The 23,168-nt window shown below is 40.0% G+C and overlaps 1 protein-coding gene across 10 annotated transcripts in view; it reads right to left on the bottom strand.

The window, feature by feature from the left end:
- Positions 1-23,168, bottom strand: part of PRKCQ (protein kinase C theta) — a 168,555-nt gene that overhangs the window by 83,464 nt on the left and 61,923 nt on the right. For all 10 annotated transcript variants that reach the window (XM_044226551.1, XM_044226549.1, XM_044226546.1 and 7 more), the window contains 6 exons: positions 18,803-18,965; positions 17,622-17,653; positions 17,440-17,525; positions 12,533-12,662; positions 9,081-9,190; positions 8,231-8,348 (listed from right to left, as the gene is read on the bottom strand). In XM_044226551.1, coding sequence (XP_044082486.1) covers positions 8,231-8,348; positions 9,081-9,190; positions 12,533-12,662; positions 17,440-17,525; positions 17,622-17,653; positions 18,803-18,965 — 639 coding nt within the window. The remainder of the gene's footprint in view (positions 1-8,230; positions 8,349-9,080; positions 9,191-12,532; positions 12,663-17,439; positions 17,526-17,621; positions 17,654-18,802; positions 18,966-23,168) is intronic.

Raw genomic sequence — 23,168 nt, 5'->3', positions numbered from 1 at the left:
TCCCAACCCTTTACAACATTTCTTCTTTTTTATTGAAATATATTTGACACACCATATTATGTTAATTTAAGGTATACAACATGTTGACTTGATATATTTATATTTATATATATTTATTATATATATATTATGTTATATTAGTCACCACACAGTACATCATTAGTTTTTGGTATTGTCTGCATGATACTTTTTTTTTTTTTTTGCATGATACATTTTTATATTGTGATACCTGATGGCCATTTTGCAACAGCCTCTCTATCACATCACATAAATTTTCTTTTTTCTGGATGGAATAATGACATTTCTTTTATTTTCAATCTCCAGATTTACCTTTCATCTTCTCCCTAAACCCAAGGGAAATAAATACAGGCATCCCCCAGGTTTTTGAAAATTCACGTTTGCCACTTTGCTTTCATGAGAGATCTACATTATTACCTGTTTTTGCTAGCTGAAAAAAAAAATCTGGAGAGGATTTTCTCTTTTCCAGAAAAAAGAAAAGTACAAATAATACCCTGCATTGGTCTTGCAGCAAGCTGGCAAGAGTCAGCACACCTGAACATCAAGAGTGGTCCCACCCAGTCCCTTCCCCAGGAACCACACTCAGCAGCCCAGCAGCCCCAGCATCCAGAGTTTTGAACTGTGTGAGCATCTGTGCTTGATGTCACATATGCTGTGCCTCAGTCAGCAATATGTGTTCTAAGCTATTAGAAAAGCCTAAGGTGATTTTTTTGGGTCTGGGAATACTCAAAAATTGTTCCATATAAAGTAATAGTAATTGTTCCTTTGCTTTATGCCATTCTTGCTTACAAAAAATTTCATGGGGGTATCATGGGAAAGATGGTAGAGAAGGAGGATCTTGAGCTTACCTCGTCCCCAGAGCACAACAAGGTAACAGCTACATCTATGCAACTAACACTGAAAACGACCTGAAGACTGGCAGGACAGACCCTCCATAGTTGACTATAGTCAGGCGGCCACATTTAGAAAGATGGAAGGAGTACAGATACAGTTGGGAACCAAACCCATGTGAGACTAACCACAAATGGGAAGGACACCACAAGCACAGAGAAGCCAGAGGATCAGATGTCACAGAAGGCACCCCTGGCATGGAGGCCTATACTGAGAAGACAAATGTCAATAACATTTAGCTTGGAAAACCTATAGGCCTTGAAACTAGGAGCTTTAAAAATCAGCAGCCTTAACTCTGGGGAGGGCAGGAGGGTGACACGAAACTGAATCCCTATCATACATAACTTAAAGAACCATCATAATAACTTGGCTCAAGACAGCACAGAAGCAGCAGTTAAAAAAATGCCTGGGGGATACATCAAGATCTATGGATTAATCTTAGAATGTGTGCAGGAGAGTCAGAGATCTTCAGGGGATTTCTCTGGTAACAAAGGTATTGGCAGGCACCAAAAGAAATCTCTTTCCCTTCCCAAGCCTAGAGAGCCAGATGATTGAGAGATCCATCTACCTTGACAATACCACATGACCTGCCCCAGCAATCACCTGTGGACCTGCCCCATTCAACCTGCCCACTTCAGCAGGCATCTCCCTAAAGCAGCTCTTGCCCCACCAACTCCACAGGAAAACCCAGTAGGGACCAGTACCACTCCTAAGTAACACCCCCATCTGCATAGAGGAGATAACTTCACACACTAGTGCGCCCCTCGTTCCGACATTCAGTCTCACCTAGTTGCGCGCGGAGGAATCAATGCCCCTCAGGGAACCTGCAGCTGTGGAAGAAAGGTTAACCCTAGATAGGGTGATCGTTGACTCCACCCACCAACAACCCCACAGTGGCATTAGACAGGCCTCTCAGTCGTTTGGGGAAGAAAGCATGCCCCGTGCACCCGTAGCAGGCAAAGTAGGTCAGTGCAGCCTGCTCAGCTGAAGGCAATTATGGCTCAGCCTCCCCAGTAGGGTACACACAGTCCAGCCAGGGACACCTCTGGAGCTCCTAATTCTTATGACCCGGGGAATTGCACTTCATGACACCATAGGACCTCTTTTCATCAAGGCCATTACTTTCAAGACCAGGAGATGTAGTTGAATGCCTAATATGCAGAAACAAACACAGACAAAATGAGACAGAGAGAGATCTCAAATGAAAGAAAAGGACAAAATCACAGTGAAAGAGCTAAAATGAAAAGGAGATAAGCAGTTTTCTTTCTTTCTGTTTTTTTCTTTAAAGATTTTATTTATTTATAGAGGCAGGCAGAGAGAGGGAGGGAAGCAGGCTCCCTGCCCTGATGCGGGGCTCGATCCCAGGACCCCAGGATCATGATCTCAGCCGAAGGCAGAGGCTTTAACCCACTGAGCCACCCAGGTGCCCCAAGCAGTTTTCTTGATAAAGAATTCAAAGTAGTAGTCATAAAGATACAACCAGACTTGAGAAAACAGTGGATGTCTCAGTGAGATCTTCATCAAGGAGACAGAAAATATAAAATAAGAACCAGTCAGTGCTTTATAATATAATAACTGAAATAAAAATACACTAGAGGGAATCAAGAGTAGGTCAGAGAGTGCTATCTGAAAGGGATGAGCAATCTGAAAAGGGGAGTAATGGAAAGCAAGCAAGCTGAATAGCAAAAATAAAAAATAAAAAATAATTTAGGGAACTTGGCAACACCATTAAGAATTATAACACTGCATTGTAGGGATTCCAGAAGGAGGAGAAAGAAAAAGGGGGACAGAAAATATATTTGAAGAAATAATAGCTGAAAACTATCCTATTCTGGGGAGAAAATAAGCTTTTTAGCCCAGGAAGCAAAGAGAGCCCCAAACAAGATGAACCCAAGGAGGTCCACAATAAGACCCATAATGATTAAAATGGCAAAAAGTCATGATAAAGAGAGAAATCTTAAAAACATCAAGAGAAAAGAGAACAGTTACAAACAAGGGAAACCCTATAAGGCTATCAACTGATTTTTCAGCAGAAATTTTGCAGGCCAGAGGGCGTGGCATGATATATTCAAAGTGTTGAAAGAAGAAAGCCTGCAACCAAGAATAGTCTATCCAGTAAGGCTATCATTCAGAATAGAAGGAGAGATAGAGAGTTTTCCAGACAAACTAAAATTAAAGGAGTTCATTACTGCTAAACCAGCTTTATAAGAAATGTTAAGGGGGAGTTCTTCAGTGAGAAGAAAATTATGAAAGGAAAAAATTTCACTAGTAAAAGCCAATATATAGTAAAGGTAGTAGATTTATTATTTATGAAGCCAGTATGGTGGTTAGAACAAAAAAGTAGTAAAATCAATTATATCTACAAAAATGAGTCAAGGTATTCACAAAATAAAAAGGTATAAGGTATGACATCCTATACATCCTATACATAAAGGGGAGGAGTAAGAATTCAGTGCTTTTAGAATGTGTTTGAACTTAAGTGACCATAATATAGACTGCTGCACACATAAGATGTTATATATGAACTCAATGGTAAGCAAATCAAAAGCCTATAATAGATATACAAAAAGTAAAGAGAAAAGAATCCAAGTGTAATACTAAAGAAAGGCATCAAATCACAATGAAAGAATAATGGAGGAAAGAAAAAAATAGAGAAAAAGTATAAAAACAGCTAGAAAACAATTAACAAAATGGCTATAAGTACACCTGTCAATAATTACCTTAAAGGTAAATGTACTAATGCTCCAATAAAAAGGTCATAGCATGCCTAAATGGTTAAAAAAAAAAAAGATCCATCTATATGCTGCCTACAAGAGACTCACTTCAGACCTAGAGACACATACAGACTGAAAATGAAGTCTGGGAAAACATATGCCATGCAAAAAGAAGGAAAAAAAAAAAACGGCTGGGGTAGCAATACTTATATCAGACAAAACAGACTTTAAGACAAAGGCTGCATCAAGACAAAGAAGGGCACTACATAATGATAAAGGAATCAATCCAACAAGAGGACATAAAATTATGAATATTTATGCACCCAACATTGTAGTACCAAATTGAATAAAGCAAATATTAACATGTAAAGGGAGAAATTGATAGTAATACAATAATAGTAGGGAAATTTAATATACCACTTCTATCAATGGATAAAAGGTCAATAAGGAAACAGTGGCTTTGAACAATATATTAGAGCAGATGGATGTAACAAGATATATACAGAACACTTCCACCCAAAACAGTAGAATACCCATTCTTCTCAAATACATATGGGACATTCTCCAGAATATATCACATTAGTTCACTCACACAAAAAAAGTCAATAAATTTAAGGATACTGCAGTCAGATCAAGCCTCCATTCCAACCACAATGGCTTCAGAATACATCACATGTTAGTTCACACACACACACACACACACGTCAATAAATTTAAGGATACTGAAGTCAGATTAAGCCTCCATTTGAACACAGTGGTATGAAACTGGAAATCAATTAAAAGAAAATAATCTGGAAAAAACATGAACACATAGAGCTGAAGGACATACTCCTAAACAACAAATGGGTCAGCAACTCAAAGAGGAACTCAGAAATTCATGGAGACAAATAAAAACAAAAAGACAATGATCTAAATTTTGGGGCCATAGCAAAAGCAGTTCTAAGAGGGAACTTTATAGCAATACAGGCCTATCTCAGGAAATAAGAAAAATCCCAAATAAATAACGTAACCTTACACCTAACGGAGCTAGAAAAACAAAAACAAAGCCCAAAGATAGTAGAAGGAAGGAAATATAAAGATTAGAGAAGAAATAAATTAAGTAGAGACTTAAAAAATAATAAAAAAATCAATGAAACCAAGAGAGGGTTCTTTGAAAAGGTAAACAAAATTGATAAACCTTTAGTCACAATCATCAAGGAAAAAGAAGACTCAAAATCAAATGAAGAAGAATAACAACTTTCACCACAGATATACAAATGATTATTTAAAAAAATTATGAAAAATGGAGTGCCATCAAACTGGACAACCTAGAAGAAATGGATAAATTCCTAGAAATGTATTCCAAGACTGAATCTTGAGGATATACAAAATCCAAACAGACTGATTACTAGTAATCAAATTGAATCAGTAGTCAAAAATTCCCAGCAAAACTCCAGGACCAGATGGCTTTCCAGGGGAAATTCTACCAAACATTTAAAGAGGTTTTAATACCTATTCTTCTCAAACTATTAAAAAATATACAAGGAAGAAAACTTCCAAATTCATTCAATGAGCCAAGATTACCCTGATACCCAAACCAGGCGAATATGATACCAAAAAAAGAAAACCATGGGCCAATAGCTCTGATTAACTTAGATGCAAAAATCTTCAAAAAATATCAGCAAACTGAATTCAGCAACACATTAGAAAAAACATTCACCACAATCAAATAGCTTTTATTCCAAGGACGCAAGAATAGCTAAGTATTTACAAATCAATCAATGGGACATACCACATTAACAAGAGGAAGGATAAAAACCTCGTGGTCATCTCAACAGATGCAGAAAAAGCATTTGACAAAATAAAAAACAACATTCATTCATGATAAAAACTCTCAACAAAGTGAGTTTAAAGGGAACACCTCAATGTAATAAAGACCACACATGACATACCCACAGCTAACATCATACTCAATGGTGAAGAACTAAAATCTTCTTCTCTGAGATCAGGACAAATAAGGATGTACACTCAAGCCACTTTAATTCCACACAGTACTGGAAGTCCTAGCTGTCGCCATTAGAAAAGAAAAAGGAATGAATACCATCCAAATTGATAAGGAAGAGGTAAAACTGTCACTATCTGCAAATGATATACTATTTTAGAAAACTGTAAAGACTGCATCAAAACACTATTGTAACTAATGAAAAGAAAGTCAAGAAAAGGCAAAATTAATATACAGAAATCTGTTGCTTTTCTATACACTAATAACGGAGTAATAGAAAAAGAAATGAAGAAAACAATCCCATTTACAATTGCATCAAAAAGAATAAAATACTTAGGAATAAATTTAACCAAGGAGGTGAAACCTGTACTCTAAAAACTATAAAACACTGATGGAAGAAATTGAAGATGACTGAACAAATGGAAAGATATTCTGCACTCATGGCTTGGAAGAATTAACACTGTTAAATTGTCCACACTACCCAAAGCAATCTACAGATGCAGTGTAATCCCTATCAATATACCAACAGCATTTTTCACAGAACTAGGACAAATAATATTAAAATTTGTATGGATTCACAAAAGACCTTGAATAGCCAAGTCAATCTTGAGGACGAAGAACAAAGCTGGAGGTATCACAATCCCAGATTTCAAGATACATTACAAAGCTGTAATAATCAAAACAGTTTGGTACTCACACAAAAACAGACATATAGATCAATGAAACAGAATAGAGGGTCCAGAAATAAAAAACTTACCTATATGGTCAATTAATTTATGACATAGGAGGCCAGAATATACCATGGGGGAAAAATAGTTTTTTCTTTCTTTTTTAAAAAATAGTCCTTTCGACAAATGGTGCTGGGAAAACTGAACAGCTACACGCAAAAGAACAAAACTCCTTTCTTATACCATGCACAAAAATAAACTCACAATGGATTGAAACCTAAGTGTCAGACCTAAAACCATAAACTCCTAAAAGAAGACACAGGCAGTAATCTCTTGGACATCAGTCTTAGCCACATGTTTATGGATCTGTCTCCTGGGCAAGGGAAACAAAAGCAAAAATAAAGTATTGGGACTACACCAAAATAAAAAAGCTTCTGCACAGCAAAGGAAACCATAAACAAAACAAAAAGGCTACCCAGTGAATGGAAGAAGATGTTTGCAAAAGATATATCTGATAAGGGGTTAATATCCCAAATATATAAAGAACTTCTATAACTCACGACCAAAACAAAAACAAAAACAAAAACAAAAAAAAACCCCAAGTATTAAAAATGGGCAGAGGACATGAACAGACACTTTTCTAAAGAAGACACACTGATGACCAAGAGACACATGAAAAGATGCTGAATATCATCAACCAGGGAAATGCAAATCAAGACCACAATGGCAAGGATGTAGAGGAAAAGGAACCCGCATACATTGGTGGTGGAAATGAAAACAGGTGTAGCCACTGTGGAAAACAATATGGAGGTTCCTCAAAAGATTAAAAATAGAACCATCATATGATCTGGAAATTCTACTACTGGGTATTTAAAGAAAATGAAAACACTAACTCAAAAAGATATATGCATTCCTAGGTTTATTGCAGCCTTATTTACAATAGGCTGGGAGGAAACTAAGTGCCCATCAATAGATGAATCCATAAAGAAGATATGGTATAAATATAAATAAATAAAATGGAATATTTCTCAGCCATAAAAGGAATGAGCACTTGCCATTATGACAACAATGGATATGGAGGGTATTATGGAATGAAATAAGTCAGAGAAAGACAAATATCATATGATTTCACTTATATGTGGAATCTAAGAAACAAAACAAAACATACTTAAATATAGAGAACTGGTAGTTGCCAAAGGAGAGGTGGGTGGGGAAGCAGGTGAAATAAGGGGATTAAGAGGTATAGAATTCCAGTTACAAAATAAGTAGCAGAGATGAAAAGTACAGCATAGGGAATATAGTCAGTAACATTGTAACACTGTATGGTGACAGATTAGCAATGAGTAATACACAGAGTTGTTGAATCAATATGTTGTACACCTGAAACTAAGCAATGCTGTATATTAATTATACTTCAGTTAAAAAAAAGGTTTCACAGAATTATTATACTTTAGAATAGTTGGGGGGGGGGGAAACCTGTACTTTCTAAAGTATGCTGAAATTATTCAGTTCCAGGTTCATGTAGCCATATCCTCTCATGAATTACTTTCAGAAAGTAGGCTGGGTAAACTTCCATAGTGATAAATGTTGAGGTCCCGCTGTTCTTCCCCATTTCTATTCTTAAATTTCCAAAAAAAAGTCTCAAAGGTGCAGAATAAGATGGTCTCCTGGGACATTCCCTCCACTGAGATTTATGGTAGATTTATTTTTGCAAAACCTTTTACAGTGACAGGAAGTACCATTCTAAAATTCTACGGAAAGAGACCTATCCCATTTTTTCCCTGCCCCCACTTCCCACCCACTTTCCTAATGGGGCACATTTTGGTTTCACTTCCAAGAAGTAGGAGCCTCTTATCTATCAGACCAGGTAAATGGAGAACTTAAATGCAGAGGACTCAGGTTAGGGTTGACCAAGCTTAATCACTGACAATGATTCCACTGAGGGTCAGGATAGCTACCTTTTTTCCCAGGTGCTGGTACACATGGCAGCCTAGCTTCACCTTTTATGGAGCACGGGAGACCAATTTCAATTGGACCTTCTCTGAAGATGTGTTCAGTATCTCTTAAGCAGCGAGCCTGGAGTGGAAACAAAGAGTCGGACCACTGACCTGCCCATCCACTACAGCCGGGACAGCTCAGCCTGTTGCTTTTGGGAATGAGATCCATTTAGCATTCCTAAATGCATTAGAAAACCAACATTCTTCTTTCCTTTAGCCACTCCTTTAGGATTCCATACCCTGGAGGAATCTATTGCCGGGGTTGGTGGGGGGTGGGGGGGTGGCTGTTTTTTTTTTTTAAATTTTTTCAATTTATTTATTTTCAGAAAAACAGTATTCCTATGCTATCTACATCATTCAGTCACAAATAAGAATGGAAGGTCAATGGATGGAAAAATAGCTTTCATAGACAACACCAAGTCTTAAAAGAGGTTTTGTTCTTGGATAGGTAAATTCAACATGCTAGTGCACATGAGTAAACGGCAAGGCAGAAGTTTCCCTGGACTCCATGTTCTGTGCTCATTTTAGGGATGATTCTAGCAAGGATATAAGTATAAAGCTGGTAATAAATCCTCAATAATCTTAATGAATTTGTTTCTGCTCCTGCTTATCCCACAAAGGATTTAAGATCTTCTCAAGAACTATGCAATTCAAATGTATTAAATAAAAAGGCATATGTGGATGAAAGTCAAGGGGAAGACAGGGGCTCAGGGACAGACCCCATGTTGTCCCACAGCTCTAAGGGCCAAAGGACTGGACTGGTCCTTGCTGAGTTGAAATCGCAGGAACTCAACCTAAATCCCTTTCCTACCTGTTGAGTGCTCTCAATCATCGCCAGTGCTTCAGCCATTAGCTTCTGGTTTATGCCACAAAGGTTCGCCACCTTTGTCTGGCATCTGTGGTGGACGTTCATGCCACATGCTGAAAAGGAGAAAGAGACACTGAGCAAAAGCACCAGAACTCACTGAGTGGACTTTTCACAGGACTGTTGTAGGTACACATATGTTGAGGGACAACTGGTAAATATCTAGAGCCATCCTCCCAGCAGAAGGAGACACTGCATACAAATAAATTAGGGCAGTATTTTTATGATCCCTTTTTGCTTCCACCTCCCTTTGCCAAGACTACCACAGACCAGATGTTCCTCTGTTTGATGCTGGGGAATGACTCCCACTTGAGTCAGAACCAGAGGCTTGCTGATAGGGGAGTATGCATTTACACTGTGCCCCTGCTGAGAGAAAAACGTGATGCTGGCTCTCTAGGGGGAAATGTGCAATGCTGGGATGCAAGGTGATTTACTCCCACTCTGGACTGGGGCCCAAACAACCCCTTTCCCACATGGACCCCAAGGAGCTTCTCTCCCTCTAGGTTGAAGCCCAGGGTGCAACCTCCGCCAGCAGAACTGAAATGGAAAGGATCGGGGTGGTCTGAGCTTAGGGGCTAGCGGGGGAGGACAGAAAGTGGCCCGGAGACCTCATCTTCATCCTGTCACAGAGTTGAGCCAGTTCAACCAAATGACTTATACAGACCTATGATCCTGGGGGAATATTCTGATTCATTAGTCCCGAAAACAGCACAAGAAAGGTTCACCCCCCACTCACTGTGATGCCATGAGCTATCTTGGATTGGGATGTGTGTACACCTGTCCATCTGTATAAAGACAACCACAACTTCATGTTGTTGGTTTAGAATACCAAAATTGCGCTTATAAAATATTGCCATTACAATAAAAAAAGTAACTTAAGATTTCCAAACTCTGGCTGATAGAATTCTATTCTCAAGTCCTATTTCATTCTATCAGAATCTCTCAGTAGGGGTTTTTATAAGGCAGTAGGCAGGACAGGCTATAAAATAATGCACTTTTACCCACACCGGTTTATTAGCCCATTTGTGTGCAAAGAACTTAGCACAGTGATTGGCACTAAATAAGTACTCAACAAATACTTCTATTTCATCTTCATTATTTATTCCAATGAGATATGTTTTTAAAATATTTAAGTGAAATTTTAGCAGGCTTCAGCCTCTGGTTTTAACTAGCTTATTCTTCTCAGATAGTTCTTAATAAAAATAAACTAGCATTTTCTGTGTAAGTATAGACTAGTACTTGTCCCAGTCTATATGCATTGAGATAACCAAAATCCGTTCTAAGTGAAATCTTCTATGTATATCTAAACTCTGTAATACAGTAACAGTGCTGCTGCTGAGAGCACTCTGCCCTTCTGAATTTAGCATCACTCCTGACTGGACTGGAGGCAGGCTGCACACTGGGCAGCCCTTGCTGCATTTCCTTACTCTTTACCACACGCCGAAGGGAGGCAGCGAACAAGGACTGAGTGTGGGGGGGTTGGAGAGTTTCACTTTGTTTTTGAAACATGGTAGCTGGACCTAAGCTTTTCTCAGACACACTCCCATAAAGGCAGGTCCCCTTCCCACTCTGATAATGTCGTATGTCTCTGTTACTGACCTATTAGGTGATAACTTGATCTCTTTGAGTGCAAACAGTCCCTTTGGATGGTGATTTTCATGGGAATTAAAGTGGAGAAAAAAAAGAGAGAGAGAAGATGACGGCAGGCCTTATTTAGGAAGGTGGCTTAGGAGAGAACAAGACAGAAAGACAGGGCCAAGGCAGAGGAACAGAGCCCAAAGAGTAGATTGGAAGGGGAGGTAATGTCAAGGGCATGGGGGGCAAGGACACAGTGATGTCTGTTGGTGTCAGCCTCGGGAGCAGAGGGTGTTGGGGAGGACAGGGAGGGGAGGAAAGGGGGGAAGAGAGGAGGGGGGAGAGGAGAGGGGCTGCCTGGCCTGTAGGAGGAGAGGGAGGAGAGAAAGAGAAGGGATGGGGAGAAAGAATGTTAGGGGGGATGGAACAGAGCAGGTGTGTGCGTCGTGAAACAATGGCAAGGAACCCTCATGGACGTTCTGAGCTCAGAGACATCAGTCAGGCTGTTGGCACCACTGGGCAGGTGGGGTGCTCAGGCTCCAGGGCAAAGGAACTTGCCCTATGAGGGAGACCATCAGAGGACCCGGGGAACACGCAGAGGGGATCCGACTGCTCAAGCCTGCTCGTTCAATTCTGAAGTTACTCTTGCCTGTGAACGCCTAAAGATAAGGATACTCCACAGAGTACCAGGGCCCCCGTGTGCTCTCGAACTGGTGTAGAGAGCAAGGTGCACAGTGGGGTTCCTAAGGGATGATTAAGGAGAATTTTCACCGCATGTGAAAACCTAACCCTCCCCATCTCTACAAGACACCACTGCAGACTTCACCAGACACATGAGCACGGTGGGCATGAGGAAGAGAAGGCTGTTGAAGGTGACCCTCGCCTTCATCACCTAAAGGATAAGAACTGTAAAAGATGAAGCCAGCGGCGTAAAACAAAATGGGACAGCCAAGAAAAAGCAAAGCAGCTTCCATATTTAATAATTCGAAATAGAAAGACCTCTGCGGCAACCAGATGCCCTCCTTTCTGAATGTCTAGCCCTGCTGCCCCACCTTCCCTCCCAGCGCAGAAGGCACAAGTGCCCTACTGGAGTTTCCCTCCTTACTGCAGAATCCTGGTGTAACAGATCTCAGTTTCCAAAGGTTATTGCCTTAGAAATTTGAACTTTTAGAGCAAGAATATGCTTTTTGCTTTCTTCAGGGCAGGTCTGAGAAGCTCAGTCAGGCCTGCTGCAATGCCAGCCTTTAAGGAAGATCAAAGGAGGGGACATAATGGTCAGTGCTGGGCTGGGCCGCCTACTGGGCATGCTTTGGGCATCGACCCTCCAGTCTAAGTCGGAACGCCTATGTGCAGGACCATCCGCCAGCCAAGCAGATGTCCCAGGCTTGCTTCTCGGTGGGCTACAGAGAGAATCTTAAGGTGTGAGGAAGATTGGTGGGGGCATAGCTTGAATGGCCAGGGTCAGAAGGGGCAGGCCAGGAACACCAGGAGACAGCAGGGCAGGTCCCAGGGAAAGTGCCATCTTCCTCTCTTCCCAGCACGAGGTACAAAAGAAGGGTGACAGGCCAGGAGACTTAACATGGAGCGTGAGCAGGTTTGCACTTCTCTGGGATGCCAGGATGATGGTGTTGGAGATGGACAGGAAAGAAGGGCAGTGGCCTGCTGTCCTGGGAACTTCAGATTTCTGATCCCAGGGTCATCTGGGCTAGCGGGAGAAGTCAACCCTCTGTGCTCTCTCTTCTCCTCCTGCTCTCCATTAAAGCTGCAAAGCCACTCTGCTGGGGTTCCGTATGGGGCCCACGCTCATTTCCCGCTGGACTCACCGTCGCACTTGAGTCCCTGCCTGGCCAGGCCCCACAGCAGTGTCCCACAGTGCTCGCAGAAGGTCGGGCTTTTGTAATTGTAGACTTTAAATCTATGCGGCATGTCAATTTTGAACCTCTCCTTGTGGAACTGAAAGAAGAGAGAGCATGTGACCACGTGCAAGTTCCTGGTTCTCAGCCTCTGGTGTCTTAGCAGCTGCTCTAGCCTAACAGACACTAAAAACACTGGAACGGTGTGCGCTTCCATTCTCTGGGATGCTTTACTCGTCAAGCCTTACATACATGGCCAAAGAAGGCGGGCAGCCATTAGCTCCTCCGGGCAAGGGGACTGTGTGCGATAGACACACATCAAGTAACCAGGAATACGCTGAGGTTTGAGGCATTCTCACGGGTAGGCTAATATCCTCAGAAGGGGGGACTGGGATTATTTATCTAAATGGGATCTGGGTGAACACTGCACTGCCCTTCCTATTTTAGTATACATACTGCCTTTTCTTTTTCAACTCAGAACTAGGACTCTAACCTTTGGAAGATGTTATATAATGCCTCCTCCAGGGGAAACCCTGTTTCAGGTTTACTACTATAAAAGCCTAAGTATGGAGAATTTCATAGCTATTACGCATGGACTGGAGGGGGTGAGCAGCAGGTGACAGGTCCTGCCAGGTGCTGTGGATAAATATGTCACATGTATTATCTTTTACACAGGTGATATTGCAAATACCCCCTTGCAGGAGCCTTTATTACAGTCCTCAGTTGATAAATGAGGAACATAGGCACAGAGAGGGCAAGACACTTGTTTAGGGGGGCACCTGGCTGGCTCAGTGGATTAAGTCTCTGCCTTCAGCTCAGGTCATGATCCCAGGGTCCTGGGATCGAGCCCTGCATCGGGCGCTCTGCTCAGCAGGGAGCCTGCTTCCTTCTCTCTCTCTGCCTGCCTCTCTGCCTACTTGTGATCTCTCTCTCTGTGTCAAATAATAAATAAAATCTTAAAAAAAAAAAGACCCTTGTTTAGGTCCCACAGCTGTGAGCTGGGACATCTATAAGCCTGAAGTCAGAATCAGCCTATCCTCTTTCTCTCAAAGTCAAGGTGATGAGTTAGGAGATGGGAGAGGGGTGCTGGTAGCTGATATATTACAGGATGTTTTGTTTTGTTTTCCAGAGTTGAAATTCTCTCCTTTAGCCAAACATATCACGTGAACAACAGCAATAACAGAACCATAAGGTTTGATTCCTGGTGAGAATACCAATATTCTTGTGTCATATAGAAAGTTTTACTTAAGACTTATAATCTCCTCAGAAGTTTTTAATTAAACAATTTCCTTGGGAATGTGCACAGCCACGAAGCCTTAAGCTTTTTCATTATCAGTGATATATCTAATATTTCCACTGAGGATGTTGGCTAGCATCGGGTCGTTGGAACAGCTGTTTAGAATTGTTCAAACGTTACTCTGAATTTATCTTAGCCATTTTCAACCAAGAAAAAATAATTTTCAGATCTTATTTTGTATAAACATTTCCATACAAATATGAACAATTTATGTCAAGGTCCGGGCTGGAAGAATTCAAATTTCCTCAAATTTTGACCCCGAGCTCAAAATAGTTCCAAATATGTTTGGAAAAGACTATAGATTTGTATTTTCCAATTAGCCACATGGGCCACGTGAGTCTGTGCAAGATGACAAGATAATACGCTATCTGTGTAAAGCACATTCTGGATTCTGAAGATTTTTTATGAGAAAAATAATGTAAACTATCTCCTCAATTTTTATTCGAGGATACCTGAAAATTTTAAATTGCACTTGTGGCTCTCATTCTGTTTCCAGGGAAAGCTATTGAAGCTAACAGTCATTCTTATAATCTGTGATTTTCCCAGGAAAACTGAAGGCATCACGTAGAGAGAGCAGGACGTAGGTTGGGAGGTGCTAATTTCATTTAAAGAAACAAAACACTTGTCAGAGAAAGACAAATATTACATGATCTCACTTATATGTGGAATCCAAAAAAAAATAAAACAAAAACAAAACAAAAAACAAAACAAAACAAAATCCCACCAAACAAGTAGAAAGAGATCAGACTTGTGGTTTGCAGAGGTAGGGGGTGGGAGGAAGGTGGAAGTGGAGGAAGGTGGTCAAAAGGTACTTCTGTTTATAAGATAAGTAAGTCCTAGGGAGAGAAGGTACGGCATGGTGACCACAGCTAACGCTGCTGTGCAATATACAGGGAAGGTGTTCAGAGAGTAGATCTTAAGAGTTCTCATCACAAGAAGAAATCTTGTTTTCTCTTTTTATTGGATCTATGTAAGATGACAGATGTTAGCTGAACCTATTGTGGTGATCGTTTCACAGTATACACAAGTCAAACCATCATCCTGTATGCCTTAAATGGATACAGTGATATATGCCAATGACTGCTTAATAAAACTCGGCGGGGGGAGTCTATCACACTGCTCTGGGAGACTGAGATCTGAAATTTTGTCCCAGGCCAGCTACTTATATCAAATGTGACTGACTGCAAACTACTTTAACCTCTTTGAGCCTTAGCAGAGTCACTTTTAATAGGAGACTGTCCCCTTCTAACTCTAAATTTTAAAAGAAACTCTGCTCTACAGAACCCAGCCAATTAGCCTTCTCTGTGCCTGCCCCTTGGCTGGAGAAAATCACACACCTGGGCAGGTTGGCCCCTGAAACTCAGGCCGACTTTGCATGGTCCTCAGCAACCCCACTCTTCTTCTCTAACCACCTTGCTTTTCCATCCCAAGATAATTCTCTCACAGGTCCTTTCTCCTCAAAGCCACTTGCGGCCTTCTCTTCTTCCTCCCCCCAACCTTCAGATGACACTGAGGGTAAGCTGTCTCAGGGAAGCTCTCTCATCTGCCTTCCCCCACATCTACAATCCACCATCATCGGCAATCACCTCCTCCCTTTCTGTTACAATTGATGAACCAACCATCTGTCTGTCAGAGACCCATCTCCACATGGGCTTTAGACATCATCCCCTCTTGCCAAGGGTGGACTTCTTCCTCCTTAACTGCTTTGATTGTTGCTTTCTCTCTAGCTTCATCCATCTCTCCTCTCTCTCTAGCAACTGGGATATTCCCATCCCTTTGTTTCAACTCCTTTCAGAGACTGTCCTACTTCAATGAGCTTCAGGTTAATATTCCTGATGATATTAGCACATAAATTGTTTCCATGTCACCAACTCTCAGTGACCATCAGTGTTGGTCAGTGAAGCAAACACCTCTACGATTTTCTGAAATTTCTTCAATCAAGGGCTCTGGAGATCTCCACGGGGTCCTCATTTTTCTCAACTTCTTAACTGCACTGAACGCAACTGAGCCCTTTGCTTTCTGGTTTCTGTAACCTCATGTACTCTAAACATACGAAGGCCCTATATGAACTCTTAGACTTTATCACAAGCTCCTTCTCTTCTACCTAACATGCAACTTTAGGTTCCTTTGGGGAATTTATATATTTGGTCTACTGGTTCCTGTGAATTCCAAATGCATGTAATATTGTCCACTTGATACCCCCACTTGGATGTCCACGGGCATCTCAGCTGGACTTATTAAGAACTGAAATATCAATTTCTCCTTCAGTCTTACTTTCTTAATGGTTCTGCCACTTCCCCACTGTTCAAGACAGAAACTAAGGCATCATCTTTATTTTCCTCTTTTTTATTTTCCACTTCCAATCCATTGACAAATCCAGTCATTTCTAACAAGAAAATCACCCCAAAACCTGATCACTTTGTTCCCTCTCCATTGTTACCATACTGGTACAAGCCATCAACCTTTTTCCTTGAGAGGACATCTCCAGTCACCTCTGGTTTTTACGTTCACACCTCAGCCCACAATTTCCCCTATATCAGTCACCATGTGGGCTTCCACTATAGGTCAAATAAAATCCAACCACTTCTCCAGGGTCTTAAAAAAATAAAAATCTAATCTAGGTCCTGCCAAGTTCCCCAACTTCGTATTCGATTCACTTTCTTACCCTTGCTGTTCCAGCTGCATGGTCTCATTTTAGTTCCTAGAACATGCCGACCCTTTCCTCCTTGGGGCCTTTTCTGTCTGGAGGCTGCTTCCTCCTGCTGGTCATATAGCTGGCTCCTTTACCCTTAGCTCCCAGCTTAAATGCTCACCTGGGAGATTCCCTTAACTTAGGTTTATGTAGGTCACTCAATTTTTCTCCATCATCACACCTTGCTGGTTATTTAATATAAATGGAAAAAGTACATTGCTGTTTATTAATTATGTGTTTCCCTAATTTTACAGTAAGTTCTATAAAGGCAAGACCAGATCTGTTTTGTGCTCTGTTTTGCATTGTACATAGTAGCATAGTATCTTCCATGTATTACATACACACTAAATATCTGTTGAATGAAGAAAGAAAGTATGCCTGACTCTCCAGCTCTGCTTCCCTTCCCTACAGGGTAACATCTAACCTGTCCTTTTGCCATAGGTCTTAAAGTTCATTATGAAAGTAACACTTGCCTCTCAACATAAGAATTGTACTTCCTGTTGCATCTCACACTAACCTTGTAAATGCCTGCATCTGTATTTTGTCATCATTTGCCTCTAATCCTTAACTGTCCATTCTAGCTATAGATGCCACAAGATTTGTTTTCATATAATTGACCAAAACTGTTTTCTGGGCACTCTCTATCATGATTTCCTGGAAAAGGTAGAGTCATCAATAGTCTTATTTTGTTTTTCGTACTTATCCCCTGGTTTTGGATCTTAGGAATAATCATTCCTGAAGAGGAAAGTGTTTTATGGAGATTGCTGTTCTTTGATAAGCTTAAGCATTCAAGCTCAGGCAATACTAAAAAGAATTAGTGGGCTGTAAAATTTAATGTTAGGATAAAATGACCATATTCCAGACAGAAAGAGGAACCCGAACACCTACCATGGTTTCTCGACTATTGATGGCTGATCCCGTGCATTTAGCTATAACTTTATCGATACACTTCTTGTGAATTGCTGCATTACACTCTGAAAAGAAATAATTGCAACTTAAGATTTTCAGAAGTTAAGGAAAAACAAAATAAAAAGAATGACAATAATACAACAGAAATCCTTTTTACTTACGTCGACACTGGTAGCCTTGTTTGTTCAGACCCCTGCAATAAAGCACATGTCTGGCTTACTTGGAGGTTTGCGTCAACAGCAGCACCATAAACATTCAAACAAGATCCCATAGCTTCCTAGTATCACAGAGCATTCACTGATCAACAGCCCTGGTCTGTCACTGGATGAAAGTGTTAACATGTATTGTTTTTTTTTTTTTTTTTTTTAACTTAAACTGCTTTGGTAAAATCTGATAATTAAATGAGAAACTGTGTTTCTCCTCTCATTCATGTTTTTTCTAAACAAACATGTAGAGATGAAAATACAAGACTGAAAATGCATCACAGGCTCCTAGTAGCAAATTTCCATGTCCTACACTTAAAAAAATTCATTGTCTCTCTAAGCTCAGTAGAGATAAGCAAAGATATCTATACACTATGTTGTTTCCTCTTTCTGGGTATCTGAGAATATTTGCAACTACTAAATTCTCGAGCTTAAGACTCATTCCTGAGAAACGCTCATTATTAGAAAGGAAGACAATTCTAATCATTCAATGGAAACAGCTGGAGGAAATCCATCAAAATTCTATTTGACCTTTGTATTCCCTAGTTAGACTGGAGTGGTGAGTTGATGGATTCTGAAGCAGCCCAAAGTAAAAAACACCCTACCAAGAGGCAAGGAGGCAGAGACCAGAGACAGGAGTCATTTCAAGTCTCCACAGTCCCATCGTCTTTGCTGTGTGCTTACTGAGGCTTGAACCGATCTCTGTCTGAGGGCTGCTAAGATGCCCAAGAGCCCTGTAAACATCTAAACCCATTAGCTCCAAAGCAAAAGTCTTGCATTTCACACACATTAGTAACAGCACAGTTGGGCTATCAAGGTGGTAGAAGTATCCACTGTAAAACTGTGCCAGCAGTAAAGATGTTTCCCTCTTCTGTCCTTCCCTCTTTCCCCGAGTGGCCCCCATTTAATCAGAAGCTAAAGTTCTTGAAAACTTTTTCTGCCAGAGCTGGCTTCCTTTCTCTAGAGGAGTCATATTATGAAAATACTGTATAGATTCACACTCGTTAAGCCTCATCCCTCCATGCAGTGCTTATGCTGGCACACTGCCCTGAGGGAGGCACATGCTGGGCATGACAGGTTGAGAGGACCGGACACAAGGCACAAGCTGAAGTTCGGAGTGAAATGCCAAGTTACCATACCAGACAAACTCATGGCAGACAGAGCAAAATGTGGGTTGTGGGAAAAAGGTGGCGGTGAACTCATGGCACTTGACATGGTGGACTTTGGCCTGTTTGATGGCTCCTCGGCGGTGATGCAAAGCAAAGAAGCCTTCAGTCTCAAATTCACTCATGTCCTTTGTGTCTGCAGGAACAGGACAAGGGACAAAGTGGGTGGAGGGGATGGGGAGATGGGGAAAAGATGGAGACAGACAAGTAATTAGGCAAGCACTGAAACCAGTAAAATCCCAGGTTCCTATTAAGGTTGGTATAGCACTAAGCTTCTTTCTTTAATTCTAGAATACAGAATTACTGTAGGTTGTATTACTATGCAGTCAAAACAATGAGGTTGGATTACTGGCTCAATCGCTCACTCCTCTTTGACTGTGCTAAGCTATCCTCTTTAAGTTTTTAAAACCAGAGGTCAGAACTTTCAAAGTATTTATCAAGCTCTCCTATTCACTGTCAATGATGAGTCAGCCAGAAAAAGCAGGAAGTGGTAAATACTTTTTGCCTGTAATTCTAGAGAATAATGTGGTTACTGACAGCAACTTAGAAACAGCTTTATTTTTTTTCAATTACCCAGGATGCTTTATGTCTGGTGGTTTATGGGCAGGGTCCAGTAGATGGAGGGGAGCTGGCCAGACTTGTGTGTGAGGGCAAAAGAACTTTGGAAAATTTATGCTCTGGTTCATCATGTCCACAGAGATCAGGTGCACCAGCTATAAATTTATAGACTACAACAGTCAGTGTGGAAAAAGCCAGAAATTAATAGTTGACTGCAATTGTTTTTAAATGTCTAGGTAATCCTGGATGTTACCTAGTCATCTAAATCAAATCATCACATTCACGTTTCTTCATTTCATTCTGGGCTCAGAATATTGGTGAAGGTACTATGATAGTCACTGTCCATAGTGCCCCATGCCAATTTAACATATTTATAAAAGGCTGGTAAAATTCTGAGAATATAATGATTCCTGGCTGAAGCACAGACTCGAAGAAAACACACAAAAGCAAGGCAATCATGGTTTGAAAGTGTAATGACAACTCCAACATTCAAGAGAGAAGAAAATGGTAAATAAGAGATAAATATAAATGGGAGAAGATATTTGCAAATGACACTACAGATAAAGAGCTGGTATCCAAGATCTATAAGGAACTTCTGAAACTCAACACCCAAAAAACAGACAATCAAGTCAAAAAATGGGCAGAAGACATGAACAGATACTTCTCAAAAGAAGACATACAAATGGCTAACAGACACAAGAAAAAATATTCATCATCATTAGCCATCAGGGAAATACATATCAAAACCACATTGAGATACCTTACACCAGTTAGAATGGCAAAAATTAACAAGGCAAGAAACAACAAATTTTGGAGAGGTTGTGGAGAAAGTGTTGGTGGGAATGCAAGTTGGTACAGCCACTCTGGAAAACAGTGTGGAGGTTCCTCAAAAAATTAAAAAATAGAGTTATCCTATGACCCAGCAATTGCATTACTGGTATTGATACAGATGTATTGAAAATAAGAGCCATATGCACCCTAATGTTCATAGAAGCAATGTCCATGATAGCCAAACTGTGGAAGGAGCCAAGATGTCTTTCAACAGACAAATGGATAAAGAAGATGTGGTCCATATATACAGTGGAATATTACTCAGTGATCAGAAAGGATGAATATCCAACACTTATGTCAACATGAATGGAACTGGAGGAGATTATGCTAAGTGAAATAAGTCAAACAGAAAGACAATTATCATATGGTTTCACTTATTTGTGGAACATAAGGAATAGCATGGAGGGCATTAGGAGAAGGAAGGGAAAAATGAAGGGAGAGAGGAAATTAGATGGGGAGACAAACCATGGGAGACTATGGACTTCAGGAATCAAACAGGGTTTTGTGCTGGAGAGGTGAGGGAATGGGTTAGCTTGGTGATGGGTATTAAGGGGGGCATGTATTGCATAGAGCACTGGCTGTTATATACAAACAATGAATCAAGGAACAGTACATAAAAAATAATGATGCACTGTATGGTGACTAACATAATGTAATAAAAAATATTTAAATATAAAAATAAATAAATAGAAAAAATAATTATTACTAAAATAAGGATAAGGAATTTAGTGATTGTAACTTCTAATACTAGAATTTTAAATAGCTGGAAAGTATCTTAGATTATTTACATTTCTTATATTTTTACAAGTATTAAAAATGGAGGCTTAGCAAGAATAAGAGACTTATATCTCACAAATATAATGACTTAGCAATATTTAAACTAAATTACTTCCATTCTGGATAAGCAGTGGCAGAGGTATGACGATACACTTGAGACAAATGTCCCTGCCAATGTACTTTATTTTCCATAGTTTTAATGGGGCCAGGCTAGAAATACATTGGGTAGATAAAGGGCGGGGAGCATGTAGATAGAGAGCTCTTCCCCAGCAACCCATCCAAATCCCATGCCCCATTTTATGACTAACATCTTCTCTACAGTAGTCCACAGGTCTGTTTTATGGCAACTCCAACTCTCAGATAAAGAGCATTCTGAATAACTCTAAAAAGTTCCACAGATGAGATATAATATTTTGCCCAATACTTTAAGGTTAGGTAATGTAGCTCTTTTTATATAGAACTGAGCCAGAAATAAGTTAGGTTTGGTGAGTGGGGGGGTTAATTTCAGGGTCACTGAGGTAACTGCTGTTTTCTGCAAGTTCTGGTATAAGCAGATCTATTTACAACTTGTGACTGGTGTAGTAGTTAGTTTGTCAGTAAGATTTGACTCATTTCTATTTTGGTCCATATGAAATAAAATAAAGTATAAATTTACTTTTAAATTCAGGCAATAGAAGTGAATTATTCTGGGAATCCTAATTTTATTACTGTAAATATATACATATATATGTATATATACACATATATGTATATATGTATGCATATTCTGAACATTAAACTATATAAAACTGTAAATTTTTTAAAATGTCAGAAAGTGCTAAAAATACATTTATTCTCTTGGGACTTCCTTTGATTTTTCTTTATCCTCTAACCATTTTGATCATTTATTCCCTTGGGACTTCCTTTGATTTTTTTTCTTTATCCTCTAACCATTTTGATCATTATAGGAGAGCAACTATATAAACACTCAGAATTTCTTGAATTCTTCTGGTATTTATTATGTTTTTTTCTGAAGGAATTTGCTCTCTATTGGCTTAAATAAGTTTATTGGTTTTTGTATGTTTGATTATTTCTTTCTAGCAATAGTTCCTAATCTATTATTTAGCCTAACTTATCACTTGTTTGTAATCACTCAACCACAGATATTTCCTGGGCAGCTCAGAGCAAACTGCTATGCCTAATGTTCTGAAGAAATATGAGATATTATCCCTAACTTCTGAGTGGCTAACAGTCAAGTCAGGAAGACAAGGCATTCACACAAAGAACAGTATGTGATGGTTTGGAATGGACATGTTGATATGTACACCCATATTTTTTAGGAGGTAGTAAAAGGGATTACAAAAGAAACCAGGAAGGAACAGTTAAAAAATTAAGAGAAAAACTTTAATAGTATCACATTGGGTAAGCCGAGAAAGAATGGGCTTTGCAGCATTCGTATAGAGATATCAAGGGAACCAGAGGCTAAGAAAGCGAAATTTGTTTTGAGGAATCATACTCTTGAAGAAAGCAACTTAGTGGGTCTGTCAAAATATAAGCCAGACTTTTAAGGTAAAAAAATATCTTTATTTCAGACTGGACAAGATGGCTTAATTCAGTATGTCTTGGCAATGAGTCGGAAACCAAAGAGAGAAGAAAACATTGAAGATGCTACAGAGCTTATGGTAGGTAGCTGCTAGGAATTTGAGGCAGGAGACCCAGAAAGGGAGGGACTGTTTCTGAGTCCACAGAGCAGGAAGCAAGTCTAGGGAGCAGGAGCTATCTCTAACGTACAGAGACAGACAGGAGACAAGAGTCATTCCTGGTTAAACTGGGGGCACAGCCAAACTCCAAAAGTGAGAGAAGAATGAGATACCCTTAGAAACTGAGGAGTAGGGTAATTTTGTAATAGCCATTGTATGGGAACAAAAGGAATTTCTAAATACCAGGGTGAGTCTGAGTAGTTCAATGAACATTTATTAAGTCCCTCCTATGTACGTGGCATGCAACCTAGTGCTGGAGTTAAAGAGACAAATAATACATGGTTCAGCCATTGCCTTCCTACAAGAAATTTAGAATCTACAAAGGACAATTATTGCAGTAAAAGTCAGAACATAAATATTCACAGGATGCTATGTAACCAGAGATAAGGAAACTACACCAGTTAAGGCAGGTATAGAGAGGTGGAGGTGAGAAA

This window comes from Neovison vison, chromosome 12 (assembly GCF_020171115.1).
Source record: "Neovison vison isolate M4711 chromosome 12, ASM_NN_V1, whole genome shotgun sequence".
In the NCBI taxonomy this organism is placed as follows: Eukaryota; Metazoa; Chordata; class Mammalia; order Carnivora; family Mustelidae; genus Neogale; species Neogale vison.
This window is presented reverse-complemented; position numbering and strand designations above follow the sequence as displayed.